This window comes from Camelus ferus, chromosome 2 (genome assembly GCF_009834535.1).
Source record: "Camelus ferus isolate YT-003-E chromosome 2, BCGSAC_Cfer_1.0, whole genome shotgun sequence".
NCBI classification, from domain to species: Eukaryota; Metazoa; Chordata; class Mammalia; order Artiodactyla; family Camelidae; genus Camelus; species Camelus ferus.
In genome coordinates this window covers 77,970,173-77,990,758 of record NC_045697.1, presented here as the reverse complement: position 1 = coordinate 77,990,758, position 20,586 = coordinate 77,970,173, and the positions used below count along the sequence as shown (strand labels likewise).

The following is a 20,586-nucleotide window of genomic DNA, read 5'->3' as shown; positions in this document are numbered from 1 at the left end:
CCGCGCGGCCGGCTCGGCTGCCCGCCCGCCCGCCCGCCCGCCACTGTGCAGTGGAGTTTGGTGGAATCTCTGCTGACGTCACGTCACTCCCCACACCGAGTCGGAGCTGAGGGAAGAGAGAGGGATGAGAGCGAGGGAGGGGAGAGAGAGTGCGAGACCGGGAGAGAAAGCTGGAGAAGAGCAGAAAGAAACTGCCAGTGACGGCTAGATTCCGGAGGCCGCCGCGGACCCGTAGACCCCCTCGGAACTTGGCACCCTCCGGAGCCCAGCAGTACTCTCGGGCCCGGCTTTCGGGCGCTTGCGGTGCAGCCCGCGCCTCTGTTCGCTGGAAATCTCTCCAGGACGCGGCGGGACGCGGAGACAGCCGCTCTCTCCCGGTAGCCGGTAAGTGGAGGCCGCCTCTCCCGCAGGGATGTGAGATAATGCGAGTTTGGAAATTTGTTCCACTTTGGAGATTCTTCGCCATAGGTGATTTGTGGCTCTTAGGGCTGCCTTTCCCCCTAGGTAACGCACTTGGCAAACAGACCTTGCAAAGCCCCGTTCCCTTCGTCCCAGTCACAGACACTAACAATCTATGCATGGGGTGCTGAAGTCGAGTGGGAAGCGAGGCCATGGCTGGCATTTAAAACGAGGTATCTTCCCTTAAATCTTGGTGCCAACGCTGAAGGGACAAATCCTCAGATTGAGGATTAGAATTCTCAAGATAAAGGGCCGGGTACAAAGTTTCAGCTACTGGAAGATTAGCCCCCTTCCCATTGTTATCAATTGGAAAAAAAAGCTTCCATCTTAACTGGCAGTTAGTGACCTCTCAGGCCCAAGCGAATTACCTGGGAGCCAGGCCTGGATGCCAAGCTCACACAATTACTTCGGATTATAAATCCCTTAAATTGATTACCAGTCAACTCCAATCTTGCACTTCAGGAGATACATTTTAAATGTGTGCAGGGAAGAGGACTATTTTCTGACTGTCCAGTAAGAAAAACATTATGATTCTGAATCAGAGAAATATGTTCCTCTTTTTATTCCAATTTAACGATTTTACTTTCCTAAGCAATTTAGAAATCTTTTTTCTCTTTTCTTAAAGTAAACTAAAATTTTAAAAAAAACTTTTACTATCACGAATTTAAATAATATACGGAATTCACGCATTCTAAAGTAATTTATGAAATATTAATTTGATTTAGAGAGATTTTCTTGCATTCTTTTTAGTCCATTAATAATAATTAAAGATGCTTTTAATATCATTTTGGAGGAAAGCCATCTAAAATTCAAATGCCATTTAAGTCAAGGAAACAAAGCACTTAAGCAATATAGATAGAGGATTTTTGTTGATGTAACATAAAATAAGCATACAAGGCTTCAAATATCAAACTTTCCCTAAAAATTAAATAGCTACTTCATTTATGGACTGTTTTACTCTACCTCAGCAAAACTACACTTAAATTATTCAGGTGCTTTGTTCCTCAAGTTGAGCGTGTTTGTCCTCAAGTGTTCCTAAAGCATCAATATTAATTGGTTTAAAAGAAGGCTTAAACTGGTAAAATACAGAACTGTGCTAAGCAGCATTTTAATTTCCTTAAATGATTACCCACTGCAAATTAATTTACTGACTAATCTCACTAATTCAGTTCACTTAAAACATATGTTCTTGTCATGTTTATTTTTAAACTTTCCATTAAAGATTTTGTTATGGGGTAATAATGTGAATGGAAAGAAGGGAAATGCGAGGGAATTTGGAATTATTAAGACTGTATTTGTTTCCAGCAATTTCATCTTATGACAATCAACAGAAATTATTTTTAAGCAAATTGTTTTATTTCCTTCTATTTGTCTGCCCTAGCCAGAGGTTCAGCGGGCTCCATTAGCTGTGTAGTGCTTTTTAGCAAGCTCACAATAGATAACTCAAGGTGGCCAAAACAAGATTGCCGCATATATATACATTCCAAGCAGGACATGAACTTTTAGGGTGAGAACAACTATCCAACAGGAAAAGTTGCTCATCTTAATTTGTGAGATTAGCCATTCAAGCCAGTGCCTAAATCCTGCAGCCAAATTTGTCTTGTAAGACTTGTCTTGACAGGGCAAGTTTAAGGATCAGCAGGCAGGACTTGGAGGTCCCTTCTTAAAAATTATCTTCCCCAGTTATATAGAGTCAATTCATCTAGGAGGCCTGATCTTTAAATGAAGCAAAAAAAAAAAAAATGCAGGTCTCAGGACTCATTTTGACTGCAAAATAAATCCACAAATCACAAGGACACGTAGGAGTAAGCTAAGGAACACGCCTTGACCTTATTTTCAGTCTTTAGAGAGGAGTTCTTGAAGATTTGTTTTGTGTTGCTTTGTTTGGTCTTCAGTACTGAACCTTGGGAGTAGGGGGAGAATGTGTAATAATTGACTGACTTTACGCTGAGCGACTGGATCTTTTTCTTTTGTATATGTCATTATTTTAAAAAATAAAAACTATTTGCAGTTACCATCTGCAAAGCTAATAATGCAGCCAGTTCAGAAATAAGAAAAAAGAAAAGAAAAAAAAAGATTATCGAAATGATGATGACATGCAAATTTCCCCTGAAATTATCATAAGTAAACATTTGAAGTCTGGACTAATAAAATCCCATCTGTGTTACTTCATATCGAGTTAGTAGAAAGCTGTGATAATGAATTTTGTAATATCTCACGAACAGACATCTCAATCAGGGACTAATCCTGTGATTTTACTGCAGAATCACTAAATCTGGAGCCGCCAAACTGCTACTTCTGGGCGCCCGGGCCTGCAAGGATCAGCAGAGTCCCCGCCCGCGTCCACGCTAGCGGGTGGGGGAACCGCCTGGCTGTCCCCTCCCTTGGATCCCCACGCTTGCCGCGCGGGGCAGCCCCTTTTCTAGGCACCGACCTTGGCCAGAGGCCCCTCGGCCCGGCTCCTACCAGGAGAGGCCGAGAGCCGAGAAATGCGACTCAGTCAAGAGCCAAACCCCGCAGCTCCCTGCCCAGCCTCTGCCCCTCGAACAACCGGGCAACGCCCGCCCCCAACCCCAGCCCTGGACCCCAGCGAGGTGGGCCCTCCCGCCGCCGGCGTACCCTGGTTAACGTGGAGCGAGGCAGGCGCCGTGATCCAAGGGGCCTGGGGAGCTGGGACCTTCTTTCCTTTCTTCTGTCTTTAAAGCAGCCACGGCTCTTCTACCCTCCCCGACAGAGCCCCTCGCCACCCACCTCTCCCGGTTTGCCCGTGGCAGAGAAGGGGGCGCGCGTTAAACGCTTGGCTCGCTGCGCTCTGGTTAGAAATTTGAAAAAGATCTGGTTTGCCAGGGAGGAGAAGGGGGAGTACTGGGGAAGCCATTCCCTCGGAGCTATTTCTCTGTCCTTGGCGAGCGGTAAACCCTCCGGGGACTTTTGCCTCGCTCTCCTCAGTCTCACTCGGTCCACCCCATTTCCCTGCTCGGCGATCTTAAATCATACTTTAGGGTAAATAAATGGCTGGGTGAGTATCTCCAGGGGAAAGTGTGGCTAAATATGGAAAAGTGGCTCCTGATGGATGAGAGGCCCGAAGCCAGCTCACTCCTGGAGCACCACAGGCAGAGAGCTTTGGAGTCCTGTGTGTTTCAGAATTACAGAAAATCGAGAATTGCTGTCTAGGACAGGGACAAGTTGTTTCTGGCATTTTATAAATATTTGCTGAGCTCCATTTAACGAACAAGCACTGTGCTGGCCTTCGCACACAAGTCCCCAAAGAGAAAGTCCTCTCCACTCATCCCTAAATTTTGTATCTGCTAAGGTTGTCCTCGTGTTCAGACGGGCTTTTAACCCCTTACACAGACACTCTTGTGGATAGTTCCACAGCCTAAGTTCCCAGAACATGGTGGTTTTATCGGCCAAGAGCCCCTGGGCCCATTCGCTGCAACTCTGGAGGCCGATCCCGCCCCTTGGTAAACATTCAGATGTCCTGGACCAGGGCTAGGATGGGGATGAGGCTGGGCAGCCAGAGGCTGTCAAGTCCGAGAAACACTCCTAAAACCTAGCACAGAGTAGGCGCCTAATAGCTAGTGTTGAATTTGTTTGCCCCACAGGTAGCCTCCTTTGAGCCCTGCGCGCTTGCCTGCCGCCGACTCTCACAGCCTTCTTTCTCTTCTGTTTTGTAGATAACGGGGAATGGAGACCAACTGTCGCAAGTTAGTGTCGGCGTGTGTGCAATTAGGTAAGAGTCGTTTCTTCTGCCAGGGTCACCCGACGGGAGACCGCGCCACGCGAGGGCGGCGAGAGGGCACAGGTCCCGCGGCGAGGCCGCGCGAGGGGGGCTTCCCGCAGGAGCCGCCCAGGGCAGGAAGGAAATCAGAACCAGGACGCCGGCAGCCTCTCCCCGCGGGGGGCTGTGGGTAGGGAGGGGGCCGCTCGCCGCGTCTCGAAGCCCCGGGCCTCCTCCTCCCGGGGGGAGCCGCTGACAGCCAGGGAGGCGCGGTGAGAGTACGCCGCCCTGCGCCGGGTTGCCAGAGGGTCCGGGAGACTGGAGTGTCCTCCGCTCTTCCCTCTAACTGGGTCTTTGCTCTTTGTCCCTTTTTCTCCTCTGTTCTGCCTCCCTCTCCCACCCCGCTCAACCCCTGTTACATTCCGCCGCCGTCTGGGGCCTCTCTTTCCCCGCACGTGGGGCGGGCGCGCGTGGCCCAGGCGTGCAGCCGGCGGCCGTTGAATGCCTCTTCTCCAAAGACTCCGAAATCAAAAAGATCGAGTTCACGGACTCTCCCGAGAGCCGGAAAGAGGCGGCCACCAGCAAGCTCTTCCCGCGGCTGCATCCCAGCGCCTATGGTAAGGCCAGGAGCGAGGCGCACGCCGCGCGCTTGGCGCCCGCCCCCGGGCCTCTGGGGCTCTGGTGAGACGCACGCAGGCAAGGCCGCCAGACTGGGCGCGCCTTCTCCGAACTTAAGACACTTGGCCTCTGGGTAGGACGAGAAGCAGCCGTCCAAGCAACGTTAATTCCTTTCCCCAAATTATACTACCCTCCTGAGACCCATCACCTCTCCCTCTCGCTCTTTCTCGCTCTCTCCTTATGATCTGATGTGTGGCCTGATCTACACACACCCCAAACTACCTCGGTGCCTCTAGCTGGCGTGGAAAAGTGGTCCAACAGCGACCTCTGTCGCTCACCACGTCCCACTGCGTACAGTACCAGCAGGGCCCACCCCGTCCCGGCGGCTTTTGGTCGCGCCCCGCCCAGGCTTGTGGGTGCGGGGTTTACCGCGGAAGATCAGCAAGCGAGGTTGGCGGAGGTTCGCCCAGGCAGCGAGGTGGGGGAGCTGACAACAGCCCTGCAGAGCCTGAGGGCAGCGAACTGGGCGCAGCAGCAGAGGGTGGAATGGAGTTTGCCCCTGTCGACGCGAACCTACCTGTTGTGCTGGTTCCAAGGCCTCAGGTTTTGGTAGTGTGGTTCATTGTCTTGTTTCACTCTGGACGAGTCAAGGGATATTGCTACTCAAAGACTGCAGGCTCGAGTAGAACTTAACGTCTCCAATCCCCGCACAGGCCTTTGCTGAATTGAAATGTGTCCTTTAGTTGTGTGCGTGTGTGTGTGTGTGTGTGTGTGTGAGAGAGAGAGAGAGAGAGAGACAGAGAGAGAGAGAGAGAGAGATAAGTGGGACAACCTGTCCTTTGGAATACAGAAAAAACTCAAATTTACTGTTGCTCTATTCTCTGTGTTTTCCAGGCTCCTTAATAACTAAGTGCCTATAGAATGTTGTTGACCTTTGATAGTGTGAGGAGATAAAGCACCCCCCCACAGCCCTCATCCCTAACCCCCTCTTTCCGGATTAAAGTTTAAGGGTACAAATGTAATGTGTGCTAGAGAGGGGCGAATTGGGACCCCCGCCAAGTAAACAAGCCGTATTACCGAGAAGAAAACAAAGGCCTCCCGCATTGGGCTTCCCAGTGAATCTGAGAGAAAAGCATCATTTGTTGAAATAAAACGTCTAAAGTGGTGTGGAGCAGAATGGCCTCGACACTGCACAAAATCGCTAGTCCTCCCGCTGGGCCAGTTAAACGCTCACTTGTCCGGGATTAACCCCATGGGGTTAAATGAGGCCACACGGAGATAACATCGGGTGATTTCTGTCATTAAGATTGTGTTAAATTCTTCTTCTGTTTGATAATCGGTCGTAAAAATAAATTATTACACCGGAGCATGTTTGGGATATGGTTAAAAATCAAGAGCAGCGATGACTCCTGGGGGAAATGCTTTGTGCGGGCTCAGCCCTGGCTCCGGCCAGGCTAGGGGAGCTCCCCAGTCTCGCTTCGCACAGCGCGGGCTGGCCGCCGCCCAGCCGAGGCTGGCGTTTCTCGCTGCGCTAGGAGCCCAGAGACGCAAAATGTCTCATACCCCTAACCCTACCCGCACCCAGGGTTTCCTTGACCCCAGGGATGGCTTCTGAGAACAGGTGGCCTCCACGTGACTAGGGTCCCTTCGAGGAAAAAAGAAGCCTGAGGTGGGATGGGGGCCTCTTGGATGGGCTAGAAGTGGCGGAGCCAGGGAGTCCTGTCCTCTCCTGTCACCGTCCGAGCAGGCGGCCCTAGGAGTTCGCTTTTGATAATTAGCAAAGAGCTAGAAATAATAAACGATTATTTTCTTAATCAATACTTTTAGGCCCGGATTATTTTTGTGCAGGGAAAGGCTCTTCCCTACACTGCCAGTAGTCTGTTTTCTGCCTTTTGGACTGAAGACGAAAACTGCTGCCCAAACACGTTTAATGCCATTAATTAAGAAGAGACACGTGGTAGGGGAAAATTATGAAAATCTTGATTTTATTGGCTTTTAAGGAATCGAGTAGACCAAAAATGTCACACAAATGTAGACAAAGCTGTAGTAAGTAAATTTAACTTACAGAATAGGCAAACTCCTAGCCACAGCATAATTTTTAAAAGAAAAAGGGAGAGAGATTATTCTCCTTAACTTTTTAATAGTTTTTATTTGCTTTTTAAAAGAAAAAATATTTACAATGACATGCAATTTTTGAAAAGGTCCCTGATATCCTATTGAAGACACTACCCTCTCCTAAACCCCACCCCAAAACACCATGTCCTCCTTGAATATTGAAAAAGTTCTGTGAGTTGACAGGATCGATCTCTGGGAGATCTGCCTCTCTTCCCAAACAAGTCTCCGTGCCCTTGATACCCATTGAGATGACCCACAGCCTGGCTCAAACCCAGAAATGACTGGGGGGCAGGAAGTTGCCTGAAGACTCCCTAAGGCAAGGAGTTTGAGAGAAGGATGGCAAGGATGGCAAGTGAAGAGAGGAAGAGTTGGTAAGTTAAACAGGATTCCCCCAGACAGAAGGCAGGCTGAGAAGTTCCCTTTGAACAGACGTCCTTGGCTTTTCCTTGCTTTGAGTGTCCTGAGTGGAGCCTCCGTTTGGAGAAACACGAAAAGTAATCTTGACCTTCAGGAAGAGAATGGCCTGAGCCTCCCCTGTAAATCACCTTTAAAGTTTCAGGGCTGTGGCTGTAAATTTGGGGCTGTAATCGACCCAGCTGCGGTCCGTCGGTCCCGGCGCTGGCCTCGGGACCAGATTTGGGGCCGATACCTTCGCCCGGCCTCCCTCAGCTACGCCACTAATTTTTACGTGGTTTGGCAAAGCAGTTGGGCTGAAATTGTTCAACCTCGGCCTCTGGTGCGCGCAGGCTTTCTTCCCTAAGGACAGGGACTCCAAGACTCCAGCCGCGACACACCGTCTCACGCGGCAGCAGTCGGGTCCCGGTCTTCTTCAGAGGAGCGGGGGTAACCCTCGCCGCCTTTGTGGCCGCAGAGCCATTCATTCAATCACCAAATGTTTGCCAAGCACATACTGCATGGATTCCTAATGCCTCCCCCTCCTCCCCCAAGCAAATCATCCGGTTTCCCTTCGCCGTTCGGAAGCGACTTTAATGCTAACGAGGATACCAACAAAAGCAACCCAGACCACCTCTAGCAAAATGCTAAATGGCGGTGCGAGGGGGAGGCTCTCGGGCCTGAGCGTGGTCAGAAAGAAGGGGGATGTTTAAAAGGGTGGAGGGCTTTTAGTGCGAAGCCGGGGTAAAAGACCAGGGAGTGCCAGAGGGGCGTGAGGTCTGAAGAAGCCGGGAGATGGGAGAGGAGAGATTTCCATTTTCTTTTCTACCCCCATCGCCACCACCCCCACCCCGCTTCAAATCTTCAGCTTATTGGCAGAAGTTGCTTCTCCTTTTGGTGATGTTGTTGTTGTTGTTGTTGTTGTTGTTGTTGTTGTTGTTGTTGTTGTTGTTGTTGTTGTTGTTCCCCAAACAGGAAATTGTCCAAAGGTAGTCAGTTCCTGCGGATCCCCGTTCGCGTCTTTACGGGTCGCGTTCCTCGGTACCGACGCGGTGTGCGCTCAAAGTTTCGCAAGGCTGATTCGGCTGCTATGCCGCACCGCCCGCTGTTAATATATGCGGCAGTTGTCAGAGCGACTCGGGGGAAAAGGAAATGTATAACGAAAGCTTATTCGTGAGCAGGAATATACTAATGGAACAATCTGATGTCTTCTTAATCCTATGTAAAAAGCTTTGTCGTCTTCCTAATATTGACTGAATGGGTAATTAATGGCTCTTCATCTAGGCGAATACCCTGTAATCCAAAGATAGGCAAAAGACAACAAGCCCAAGGTAGAAGACAAAAGCCCCGACTGCGGCCGCCACCCTCTTCTCCGCCCCCTACCCAGGGTCTTCACATGGGAAACTTTCCTCTCAAGAGAAAAATGCACAAGTGGGAGAGTATACGTACCTTTCCTGGGCTAGACTTAAACACAGAACCTGGCTGTCCAGCTCCGTCTTCCCCCACCAGTCCTTCCCTCTGCATTTCTTTCTTCTCAACTTCTCTAGAAAGACTCCCCCATCGTGGCCCTGACCAGCACCTATCTCCCCAAGGCACCCATCTTTCATTTAGGGAAGCGATTGATAACAGAGGACCAACATGCAAGTCCTCAGAAGGCTCAGGCAAAGGATTGAGCTTCTTTCTCATCTAGACGGAGACTCCTTTCTCTTACAACCAAAGGCAGAGAATCTGTGAGGACAAGATGGTTGGGATGGGAAGAAAGAAATTAATAGAAGGAGAGAGAGCATGCAAAGTTGTGTATATGTGTTAAAGAGAGATCAAGAGTGATGGAGCCAACTTCATTGTGAGGATCTGACATGAAGAGTGCCCAAGATTCTCCCAGAATGTTTTTAACAGGCTGACATTTTAATTTAAACCTTTAGAAGTAATATATTACTTGGGTTACTACAATGAGGTGGGTTTTTTTTTTTTTTTTGGTCAGCTGACAGCTTTTAAAATATTATTTCGCTAGGGAAATAAAAGCTTCATCTCAGATTATAGGTGGGTATTTTTGGATTTATGTGATTTATGGTCACCATGACAACTAATGCTGAATGTTAGCTACCAGCATGTCTGGGAGAGGGAAGACAGAAAGAAGGGGAGCAAGAGAAATAGAAAGGGAGACGGACATGAGCTGGAGACGGAAAATAGAAAAAAATAGAAAGAGAAGTATTTTAATCCAATTTTTTAAGTGACTTTAGTTAGTCCTTTGCCACTTCCATCTCTCTAGACCTAGGCATTGATGTTTATTTCAGTCTCATTTCTCTATCCCTCTTTTACCCTCAAGCACAAGTATACCATTGACTTTATTTTACTTTTCCACGCCTAGTTGCCTTCCGTAATTAAATGAGCGCCTAATAAACCCGTTGTGCTAACAGACTAATGTGCAAAAGCTCTACAGCACGTGGGTTAGTGATTGCAGTAGCCCCTCTCCCCCTCCCCGCTCCTCCCCTAATCCCCAGCTCCTCTTCACCCAACACTGGCAGGTGAAAAGAACCCCCCAGCCAGTTACCCCAAACTTCAAGTGGTTTGTGGGGGACAGAAATATGGTTACCATTTGTGGAGACCCAGAGAGGGTGGATGTTGCTCAGTACTTCTACAGGCTTTTGATTTAGAAAAGAATCCGCCCCCTTTTTACAAACCTGCACTTTTATTTATTTATTTATTTATTTATTTATTTATTTATTTATTTATTTATTTATTTATTTATTTATTTATTTATTTATTTTTTCCATTTAGGGACCAGGGAGAAACCAGTGACGGCAGAACCTTTAATTTCTGGGTGCTTTGGCTTGATGGCGGGGTTGGGGAGGACGGCGAAGGGGCCTTTTCTAGCTTGATTTGTGTGTGAAAAAAAGCCAGGCCAGGAAAAAAGGGGAGCAGAACCATTTCTCGGGCAAGGTGCAAGGTCTCCATCTGACCTCTGCGCCTTACACCGCAGGCTCGCGCGCTCGCGCGCGGACACACACACAGACACACTCTCTCACGCACGCGCACGCGCGCCTGTCATGTGGCTGCGAGCTGACTCCTGCTGGCCTCATCCTTGAGCTGGCCTGGACCTGAGCGAGACTCCTAGCCCTCTACCACCTGACAGCGCAAGGAGACATCTAACTGAACCATCTTCATGTGAGCTTTGAGGATAGAATTTTCTCCAAAAATCGTGAGTCGCTTCACTGTGTCCCAGCTCGCGTCCCGGCCGCTGCAACCAAGAGTTTGGCGGCGCTGCCCGACCCATCTCGCCGTGATGGCCAGAGGGCCTTTGTGCAACTAACACTAAAGAGCGTGAAATTAAATAAGACCTTAAGACTAGTAATCGATGGCAAATACCAGCTCAAAACACGCCTGACCTCGTATCACACATTTCCCTCCTCAAGGGTCTTTCTTTGAAGAATAATTAAGAAAACCCAGTTGAGGCGATTCCTGATGTCTTCTGAGTGGAAAACCCAAACCCTCATTGGGCTTCCTGTTCTCTCCCCCACTGCAGCAGTGCAGCACCTCCAGCTTCCCTGAAACCACTGCACTGATTTTTTTTTTTTTTTCCTGGATTGACCATTTCTGTAATGGAGGCCGAAGTCACACTAATTTCCAGAACCAGTCAAAGAAGAGTAGGGGCGGGAAGGAGGCTGGTAACGGTAGAGCTGAACTCACAAAATGCCTAAGATTTCCTTATTTCAAATTCTTTTATCTGTACTGCCTAAACGTGTACACCTGTGCACCACAACGTTTGGGGTTTTTTGTAGATTAAATCTAAAAAAAATGCCTACTACCAATACAGTTTTCACCGAAAATTGTTTCTTGTTTCCCCACTACACACTTGCTTTTCCTCACCCCAACTTTTCACATTGGAATAATCCTGCCACACATGGAAGTGAACTTTGTTGGGCCTGGAAAGGGTATTGACCAACCTCAGAGTGTGTGAAGTGATTAGAAGATTAGAAGAGAGTTGAAATTCTAGCCAGAAAAATGCAAAGAAATACTGCCCTGGCTCAGTTGGATTGAGGAGGTTGGGGAGAGGTATATGTATTATGTATGAGCATTTCTATCTATAAATAGATACATGCATAATATATATGATTTTGTTTTTACTTAACCAGAGTTCTTCAATATAATTTATTCTCCACTTGATGTTACAATGGATCAATACAATTTAAGATTCCTTATCTTTTTTGGCTTTTAGGCCACCTGAAGATCACTAGCACTTCCGACATCTCCCACATTTGGCACTCTGAGGAACTGCCACTTGCCCTTGGGTTTTTCACCCACTTTAGAGGCTGGTTTAGGCCCTTCATATGTGTATATTGGCCATAAAGTTCTGTTAGTCAATGGAGCCAATGAGATTAAATCAAACTTCCATGGATTTAATGAGACACGGGCTTAGAAATCTATACATCTCTGTGGAGTTTTTCAACTCTCCTGAGTAAGGCATTTTGAAAACCACTCAGGTTCTCCACCAAAAACTGTGGCTCCAGAGTTTGAATTGTGAAAAAGCAAGGCAGAAAGTATGCTCCTTATGGAGGAGAACCTTTTATACTTTGATGTGATGGATTTGTTTTGTGAAATGAAGCCTTGAGCATGTGGTATTGTAGGGATAGCAACTATGCTGAGGTTTAAAGAAGATACTGGAATATGATTAGTAAACATGGGCAGAAAAGAGCTGATTCATATTGACTTAGTTATAGGTCATGGACTGGCTGGGCAATGGGAGGAAATATTTACTTTACACATATACTTTATGATCTTGGAGGAATTAGGGGAAATTCAATAAGAAAATGGCTAGAAACATTTAAAACCTTTATTTAAAAGACTTAAGCAAATTAGAGTCTTATCAGATTAAAAACCACTACAAATGTAAGAAGCACTGTCTTCAGTGAAACACTGTGGGGTCTGAGAAAGAGATTCTCTGCCAAATCTCAGGGATAAAATGCGTCATTTAAGCACCAGATAATGAGCAGTATGTAAATTAATTTAACCTTCTTTACCAACAGGCTGCTTATGTAATATGTATAATTTAGTGATAAGATTGCAGGACCTAATATGGCTGGATGTGTGAGCCTCAGCTAATGCAGACCTGTCACATGGGGATCTGTTCTGCTCTGAGCAGGTGTGTGTATGTGTGGAATGGGGTGAATTGGAATGAAAGGTTAAAAGTAGAAATGCTGATTTAAAGCTTGCTATGAAGAAAGTTCCTTCCTATAGCTAAATTCTTCTTAAAATGGGATGATGCTTGTGAAGAGAGACCAAAGAATTCTCACTTGGTTCTTTGGACTACTCTCAAGCATGTTTAACATGGGGGAGGAGTTCCAGATAGGGTTGGGGAGTGGGAGCAGGGCAAAGGAGAGACACATGGGTTACAAACATATTTGTAGTCTGCTTCATCCACTCTGCCCCAGACTGAATAAGTTTCCCAATCTTAGGAACAAGGACGAGGGAGTTTTCTGAAGATACCTCATGCTCGTGTTGCAAATCATTGACTGTAATGTCAAACAAATACACATTGAGGGATGATAACACTAACTCCACAATAAAGCAATCGCCAATGCAAAAACCCAGGGGAGATTAGTTTGTGCTCTCTAGCTGACCTAAGCCAGAGGACAAAAGGACTTTCACAAATTATTTTGAATGATATCTTTGGATTTCTTCTTCAGTTTCTTTGGAAATAGTGCTGTAAAGATTTAGATGTCCCCAAAGTGTTTTTTTTCTCTTTTGTTTTATATAAATGTACAAGGATTTGTTTTTCCTAGCTGAGTGTTTCCCTAGGCTTTTGCCCTTTGCCTACAACCTACTGCCTCTGCCTGCTTAGACTCTTAACAATTCAAGACAGTCTTGAGCTCCCTAGGAATAGAAAATGACTTAAAAATTATCCTTGAAATTGGTTATTTGGCAACATTCTTAATTGTATGGAAATTCATTAAAGCATATTTTATACGTAATTAGCTCAAGGTTGTTGATTCTACAGGCTTTATGGATTTGAATCTGATTGATAATAAAGTAAACAAGAGAGTCAAATTTAAAGCATGGCTCTCTCTCGGGTTAGGATGAGCTTAATACAGTGTATAAGGAATTTGAAAGCTCTAGGATATGTGTCTTAATACACGTTAAGTAGAATGGATAAGCTTTCAGCATTTTGAAAGTGCTGGGTTAGGGTTTCTATTCTATTGTATGTTTTCTGTCTGGGGACTAATAAGCATTACAGAGAACGTGATCTGAGGCGACTTTTTATTCTTGTATAAATCCAGAGTGAACCACCAAACAGTTGTTCGCTTAAAGTCAAAGCAATTTTCCTTTGACAGGTCCATTTGCTTCTCGATTTCTAATTTATTAGCCTCTCTTCTCCCTGCTATGTCTTCTTTGCAATTTAAGTAAAGCTTTTTCAGATTAGCGCCGCAGCATTCACTTGACAGACTGTTTGGAAAATTTAAGATCGGAGAGATGATTTGTTGGGTGTTTTTAAAATTTTCTAGTTTTAAGCAGCATATCTCCTTTCCACACAGGGGGAGAAAAACACCTCTCGGTTGGAAATTAATGTAAGGAGACACGAAAGGAAGGAGGGCTGGGTGCCTTGTTGATCCTTGTACCTCTCAGCCTTCGACCTTTCCGCTTCTTTCTGCCCAGCCTTTTACTCCCAGCCATCTTTCCACCTCCCCGCCCAAACTAAAAGCCGGATCGTCTTGGGCCGGGCCGGAGCAGAATTCCCGGGAGTCGGCCGGTGTAGACTCCGCCGGCAAGGCGAGTTATTAGCTCGGCCCCGAACAGCTGATAGGTGCAGACAGGACTGTCCCTCCGCCGCGTCTCGAGGGTTTCTGATTGGTGCGGAGCCACGTCACTCCAGCCCGCGAAGAGTTTGGGAGGAGGCAGAGGCGGGGAGGATTGGGGAGGGCCGCTGCCGAGTGACGTCTCGGCATCAGGAAGCCCGCCTCTGGTTTTAAGATGTTAGGCCAACAGGGAAGCTTGCAGCCGCAGATCTGGTCAGTCGTTCGCCTGGGTGCTGGGAGCTGAGCAGCGGCGAAGCTGGGCTCGAGCTCTACAGCCCGAGGGGGTGTGCGTGTGGGCACCGCGGAGGGTGCGCCTAGAGGCCCGCGCCGCTGCCGCCGGAGATCTAATATCAGCTACCTGTCCCTGTCACTCTTGACACTTCGCTGTCAGGGCTGCCGCGCGAGGGGCGGGCAGAGCGCGATCGGCGTTAGCTTTCCTTATTGGAGGGGTACTTGGGGGAGGGAGGGAGGGAAGAAAGGGGTCTTTGCCCACTCTTGTTTCGCTTTGGAGCTTGGAAGCCTCCTCCCAAAAGACGCTCCGAGCTGTGCTCTCCTACCCACATCCTCATGTCTCCGTTTGCCCACTGACTTTCGGCCGCCGGACCCTTTCGCTTGAGCCTTCCGAAGGGGACTGGGGCAGCTCGGCTTGAAGACTCAGCGGGGGTTGTGTTCCTTGGCTCTGCCAGCGGCCGCCACGGCAAGGAAACTCCCCGCCTAGAGCGCGAAGCAAGCGGAGCAGGCGGCGGCAGCCACGGGGCTTCGCAGGGCGGCAGCCCAGGACTAGTAGGGCGACGCGTTCCTTCGTCCATGAACTGCATGAAAGGCCCGCTGTACTTGGAGCACCGAGCAGCAGGGACCAGGCTGTTGGCCGCCTCCTCGTCCTCCTCCTGTCACCATCCCCAGCCACTGGCCATGGCTTCGGTCCTGACTCCCGGTCAGACCCGCTCCCTGGACTCTTCCAAGCACAGGCTGGAGGTGCACACCATCTCCGACACCTCCAGCCCCGAGGCCGCAGGTAAGGCACCGCGCCGCCCCTTGCGGCCCGGCGCTGCTCGGCACTTCTAGCCCCCAAGGAAGTCGGCCCCTCCAGGGGGAGGCGTGGTGGGAGTGGTCGTTCAGTTTGCTCCCCGCAGCACTTCCGGAGCCAGGTTCTGTTGACCCCGCGTCCCTTTCGCTCTGCCTCGACCTCCAGGCTGGGGTGGCGCGAACCAAGCCGGCCATTCAGCTGCCCTCCCTGTTCCTATCCTGACTTTCCTTCTGTTTCCTGGGTCACAAAAATCTCAGCATCCCCATTAGAGGATTTTCAGAGGGGGCCCCCTGACCCCCATCCCCACTCCCACCCCGGCCCCTGTTACCCTCTCGGCTTTCAGTTCCCAAGAAGCTCCACTTGTTAAAAAAATATTTGTGAAACTACGCCTCAGAAGAAGAGGCGGTTTTTCTAAAGGGCGGAGGAACTTGAGTGACTCTCCGAATCCCAAAGTTTACTTTTCTTAGCCTTCCGAAACTGCATCGAAATCTGAGCTTTCTACGAGAGGGAGAGGGTTGTGTAAAACGCGCGCTTGAGGCTGTGTCGAGAGATTTGGTGTGTCCGCTCAGAGGCGTATAAATATACTTGAAAGCACAGGCTATAAAAATGAATGTGCCGTCTCAGTGAGATAAACATGTAAATAAAACGTGCGGCGCTGGGGGAGGGGAGGAGATGCGGCGCGCACACCCACACTCACATCTGCACAACCCGCAGACGCAGCGCTCTTCGCAGCCCGGATCGGCCGCTCACGCATTCCTTCCCCGCCAGGCAGCCTCGCTCTTCCCCGGCCTCTGCGCCTGATCCAGTTGGGGTTAGCGGGTAGCAGGTGGGCATGCTGACGGGAACCTCTGTGCTTTTCGTTTTCAGAGAAAGATAAAAGCCAGCAGGGAAAGAATGAGGACGTTGGCGCCGAAGATCCGTCCAAGAAGAAGAGGCAACGGCGGCAGCGGACTCACTTCACCAGCCAGCAGCTGCAGGAACTGGAGGCCACTTTTCAGAGGAACCGCTACCCGGACATGTCCACGCGCGAAGAAATTGCAGTGTGGACCAACCTTACGGAAGCCCGAGTCCGGGTAAGAGCCCGCAGGGAGGCTGGGAGGACTAGTGGGGTAGGCATTAAAGAGATGCAGGCACTGTAGACCGAGATGGGGGTGAGGAGTGTGGAAGGCAGCGCCGCCCGGGAGGGTTGGAGGGGGGCTGCTTCTGCAAAGGCAGAAGGCCTCGCGGCGGCCCCAGTTGCGAGGTTACAGCTCCCCCTTCTGAGGCCAGCTGCAGGCCTGGCGCAAAAGCCCAGAGCCACACCGGCTCACAGGCCGCCACCCAGCGCCCTCCCAAACTGGGCCGCGTGCATTCCCCTGCACAGGGTATTGTGTTCCCGGCTTCACCAGACAAGAGCTAATAAAATCCCTCCCCGGCCAGGAACCTAGAACAGGCTCCAACCTGTGCCCTTTTAACAACGAAAACCCGCCTGAAACACTCAAGGGTTGGTTCTTCTTGGAAAACTTTCACTCCTGGCCTACCCCAGCCTTTTCTCTGCTCAGGTTGCCCTTTTATACGGTCTTTGCAGTTTTTCTGCCATTCAAATCTCTCCCACACCCTATTCCCTTGTTTTGTGATCTGCGGAATCAGTTCTAATACACAACTCCTATTCTGCTAGTCCTCTTAGAAAAAAAGAGAAAAAAGAGGAAAGACTTTACGGTTTTGTTTATTTATCTTTTCTCAGGAGATTGTTACTCACACCCTTCCTCCCAGTTATAATAGTTTTATTAAAGAAAGAGCTTACCTTTGTAGCAATTCTGTACTTTATGGATTGGTGAAAATTAACAGATAAATTACCCAGTAGCAATATCCTGGTTTATGCTGGTCGGTGGAAAACTCCAAGATTGTTAGGATTCTGGAAGTAGAAAAAAATACATAGCAGGGTCGAGAGACTTTGCTGTTTAAAAAAAAAATGCTCTGGATAGAAAAATAGAGCCTCCAATTACAGCAGAGAAAACGGAAAGAAAACACTGTATAGCAATGATGAAATGAATAAAGACCAAAATGCATTCCCAAAACAGAGGCAACGAAGGCATTTTCTAGGTGGCATCTGTGTAGAGAATGAGGCTATGCTGGTGGATAAAAGAGCCGGGGTGAAATTGGAAATGGTTTTAGTTTAACTGCTCAGAGCTGCGCTCCAGCCTGGGCCGCGTGGTTTTTGCGCAAGGTCAGTCTTTCCTTAGCTATCCTACGCGTCTGGGGAACAAGTCTCGCACGTACTCTTCTCGCCTGGGCAAAGTTTAGACCGCCCAGGGTAGAAATGGCAAGTAATTAAAATGAGAGCACAATCTGTGGGTTCTCTGGAATCCTTCGGAAAAGCCCTCCCCCACCCCTCCGGCTTTTTTGCAGTCCCTCCCAAGTCTCTGCCGCCGCAGCGCTGGGCTCTCTCTCCCTCCGTCAGCCTCTTTCCAGACCCGCGGCTTGTCCAGCCAAGTGGGGAGTGAGGCGTGCTTTTTATAGCAGTCGGGTGCAAAGAGGAAGGGGGATAAGAAGGAAATCGAGAATGAAAGGGAAAAGGGGGGAAAAAAGCGGATTAGGCAGCTGGTCCTGGCTGAGATGTGTAATGTGAAACATCACTGGTGTCAACTCGGAAATCTCGGGCCAGGCCTCGCTCCAATACACAAAAGACGCCGTCTGGGGCGGCGGCGGGCCCGATGTGGATTGAGAGTGGGGTTGTGTCGGGGACACCGGACGTGGGTGGGGGCTGGCCAGCCGACTGCAAAGCCCAACACCCGGGCTGGGTGGGCCCAGCCAGTCGGAGCGGCACCCAGCGCGCGGGCCTGGCCTGGGATGGGTGGAGGGTGTGAAGGAGCGGAGCGAAGTAAGGGGAAGGCTGCAGAAAGACTAGTTCTGGGGTCTCGGAGATTTACACGCCTAGCTCGAGGAGTTTAATGAGCTGTTGGAGAGGTGATCTTTTGCTTCTTATTTGGTTGTTTTGATAGGCGAGGAAGGGGGTCGCGGCCTGGCGCCTGTTGAGAGCGCACTTTCCGTGGAGTAGTGGGCGGCAGTGGAGATACGAGAAGGGAGGGAGTTGTATGGAGAGAGCGCGGGCTGCTGGTGCCCTCCCAGCCCCTTGTCCACACCACTGAGTCTGTGGCTCTGGAATGCAAGCAAGTTTGCAAGGTGAACGGGGAAGGGTTGGGCCGAGAGCCCACAGCTCCGCGTTTATTTTTCAGTAAGTGTTTTTGGACCCTGAGGAGGGCCTGGGTTAGTGTACAAGCCACCCGCAGGCCGCCAGGCGTTGGGCTGGGGTTTGTGGCACAACTCAGAGCCCGGAGTCGAAGGCCTGAGCCGGCCGGGCCTTCCTGGTTTGGACCGGGCTCCGGCAGCTTGGGGCGCAGGGCGGGGATAGTGGCGGCGAGGATGGATGTGTCCGAGGAGGGTGGCCGCTGGTGTCTTCTGGGATCAAGGTTTTACTAATCTGGACTGTGGCGTCTGTTTTCTCCCTTGCCCTCCACCCCCAGGTTTGGTTCAAGAATCGCCGGGCCAAATGGAGAAAGCGGGAGCGCAACCAGCAGGCCGAGCTTTGCAAGAATGGCTTTGGGCCGCAGTTCAACGGGCTTATGCAGCCCTACGATGACATGTACCCGGGCTATTCATACAACAACTGGGCCGCCAAGGGCCTCACGTCGGCCTCCCTGTCCACCAAGAGCTTCCCTTTCTTCAACTCTATGAACGTGAACCCCCTGTCGTCGCAGAGCATGTTCTCCCCACCCAACTCCATCTCGTCCATGAGCATGTCGTCCAGCATGGTGCCCTCAGCGGTGACCGGCGTCCCGGGCTCCAGCCTCAACAGCCTGAATAACTTGAACAACCTGAGCAGCCCGTCGCTGAATTCCGCGGTGCCGACGCCCGCTTGTCCTTACGCACCGCCGACTCCTCCGTACGTTTATAGGGACACGTGTAACTCGAGCCTGGCCAGCCTGAGACTGAAAGCAAAGCAGCATTCCAGCTTCGGCTACGCCAGCGTGCAGAACCCGGCGTCCAACCTGAGTGCTTGCCAGTACGCCGTGGACCGGCCTGTGTGAGCCGCGCCCACTGCGCCGGGATCCTAGGACCGTGCCGGAGGGGGCAGCTCTGCCCTTGAAAGACTGGGGATTACGCTAGAAGGTCGTGGGCGCTAAAGAAAGGGAGAGAAAGAGAAGACAGAAAGAAAAGGAAACCACTGAATTAAAGAAAGCTCCTTTGATTTCAAAGGAATTTCCGCAAGTTTGACATCTTTCACTAAAAGTATTTCCAACAGTTGCAAGGACACACACAAATGTTTGACTGGATATGACATTTTAACATTACTATAAGCTTGTTATTTTTTAAGTTTAGCATTGTTAACATTAAAATGACTGAAAGGATGTATATATATCGAAATGTCAAATTAATTTTATAAAAAGCAGTTGTTAGTAATATCACAACAGTGTTTTTAAAGGTTAGGCTTTAAAATAAAGCATGTTATACAGAAGCGATTAGGATTTTTCGCTTGCGAGCAAAGGAATGTATATACTAAATGCCACACTGTATGTTTCTAACATATTATTATTATAAAAAATGTGTGAATATCAGTTTTAGAATAGTTTCTCTGGTGGATGCAATGATGTTTCTGAAACTGCTATGTACAACCTACCCTGTGTATAACATTTCGTACAATATTATTGTTTTACTTTTCAGCAAATATGAAAAAAATGTGTTTTATTTCATGGGAGTAAAATATACTGCATACAGATTGGTCTGGATTCTTTCTGCCCTCCTTTGTCACCTGTCCAGGGTTTCTTAGTCACTGCTTCCTAAACAAACCAGTTCCCTCTGCCTGCCTAGTTAAATACACAAGGCAGCAGTACTTATTTAATTTTGGTAAAAATAAATTATAGTCATTCATCAGAAACTAAAAAGAAAAAAAAAAGACACTCTCAGGGGAAAAAAAAAACTTGCAAAGTCTGGACTTGTCTCCCAGATTTTTGTTTGGCTTAAACCCAGAGGATTCCATTATTGCTAGCAAATAATATAAGAGGGAAAGAAGAAAGGAGAAAGAAATTTAGAAAGTACATTAGCTTGGAATGAGTCTCAAGTTTACTCTTTTGGGGGAGGGGAGAGCTGCACATCCAGTAAATCGTTCTGGAGAAGTATGAGTGTATGTATACATGTACAGTATATATACATTCCCCTCAAGAGGAATACATCAATAATAAGTTTACAAGGAAACACCTCCAGTTCAAAATATTTAGGCCTCCACGTTTATCTTCCAGGCTTAAGTAGAGAGATTCTTCATGTTATATTACATTACTATTTCCAAATCCTTTCAAGACATTAAAAGAAACAAAGACCATTTCTAATAACCATAGCCCTTTAGTTTCTCAAAGAGCCCAGGGGTTGAGAGGTTAGAGTGGAGTTTCCTGAGTCTTGTCGACCAATATGTAGTTGAGGCAAAGGTC

General features: G+C 48.8%; 1 protein-coding gene across 3 annotated transcripts; it reads left to right on the top strand.

Annotated features, from left to right (window-relative positions):
* The first annotated feature begins 102 nt into the window (after positions 1-102).
* On the top strand, positions 103-19,890 carry PITX2 (paired like homeodomain 2). Of its 3 annotated transcripts, XM_006191295.3 has the most exons (5): positions 103-384; positions 4,137-4,192; positions 4,660-4,797; positions 15,992-16,197; positions 18,628-19,890. In XM_006191295.3, the coding sequence occupies exons 2-5, from the start codon at positions 4,147-4,149 to the stop codon at positions 19,189-19,191; spliced, it is 954 nt and encodes a 317-aa protein (XP_006191357.1). In that variant the 5' UTR covers positions 103-384; positions 4,137-4,146; the 3' UTR covers positions 19,192-19,890. The 3 variants fall into 3 exon arrangements, with proteins under 3 accessions (XP_006191357.1, XP_006191359.1, XP_032317712.1); XM_006191297.2 differs by lacking the exon at positions 4,660-4,797 and having other exon boundaries at positions 106-384; XM_032461821.1 differs by lacking the exons at positions 103-384; positions 4,137-4,192; positions 4,660-4,797 and adding an exon at positions 14,218-15,112.
* Positions 19,891-20,586: the final 696 nt, after the last annotated feature.

What these genes read in the sequence shown, in the direction of transcription:
- PITX2 (XM_032461821.1), top strand. Translation starts at nt 14,905, where the DNA reads ATGAACTGCATGAAAGGCCCGCTGTACTTGGAGCACCGAGCAGCAGGG. An exon ending in CTCCAGCCCCGAGGCCGCAG is followed by an intron (nt 15,113 to 15,991) that starts GTAAGGCACCGC and finishes TTTCGTTTTCAG; the next exon opens with AGAAAGATAAAAGCCAGCAG. An exon ending in TTACGGAAGCCCGAGTCCGG is followed by an intron (nt 16,198 to 18,627) that starts GTAAGAGCCCGC and finishes CTCCACCCCCAG; the next exon opens with GTTTGGTTCAAGAATCGCCG.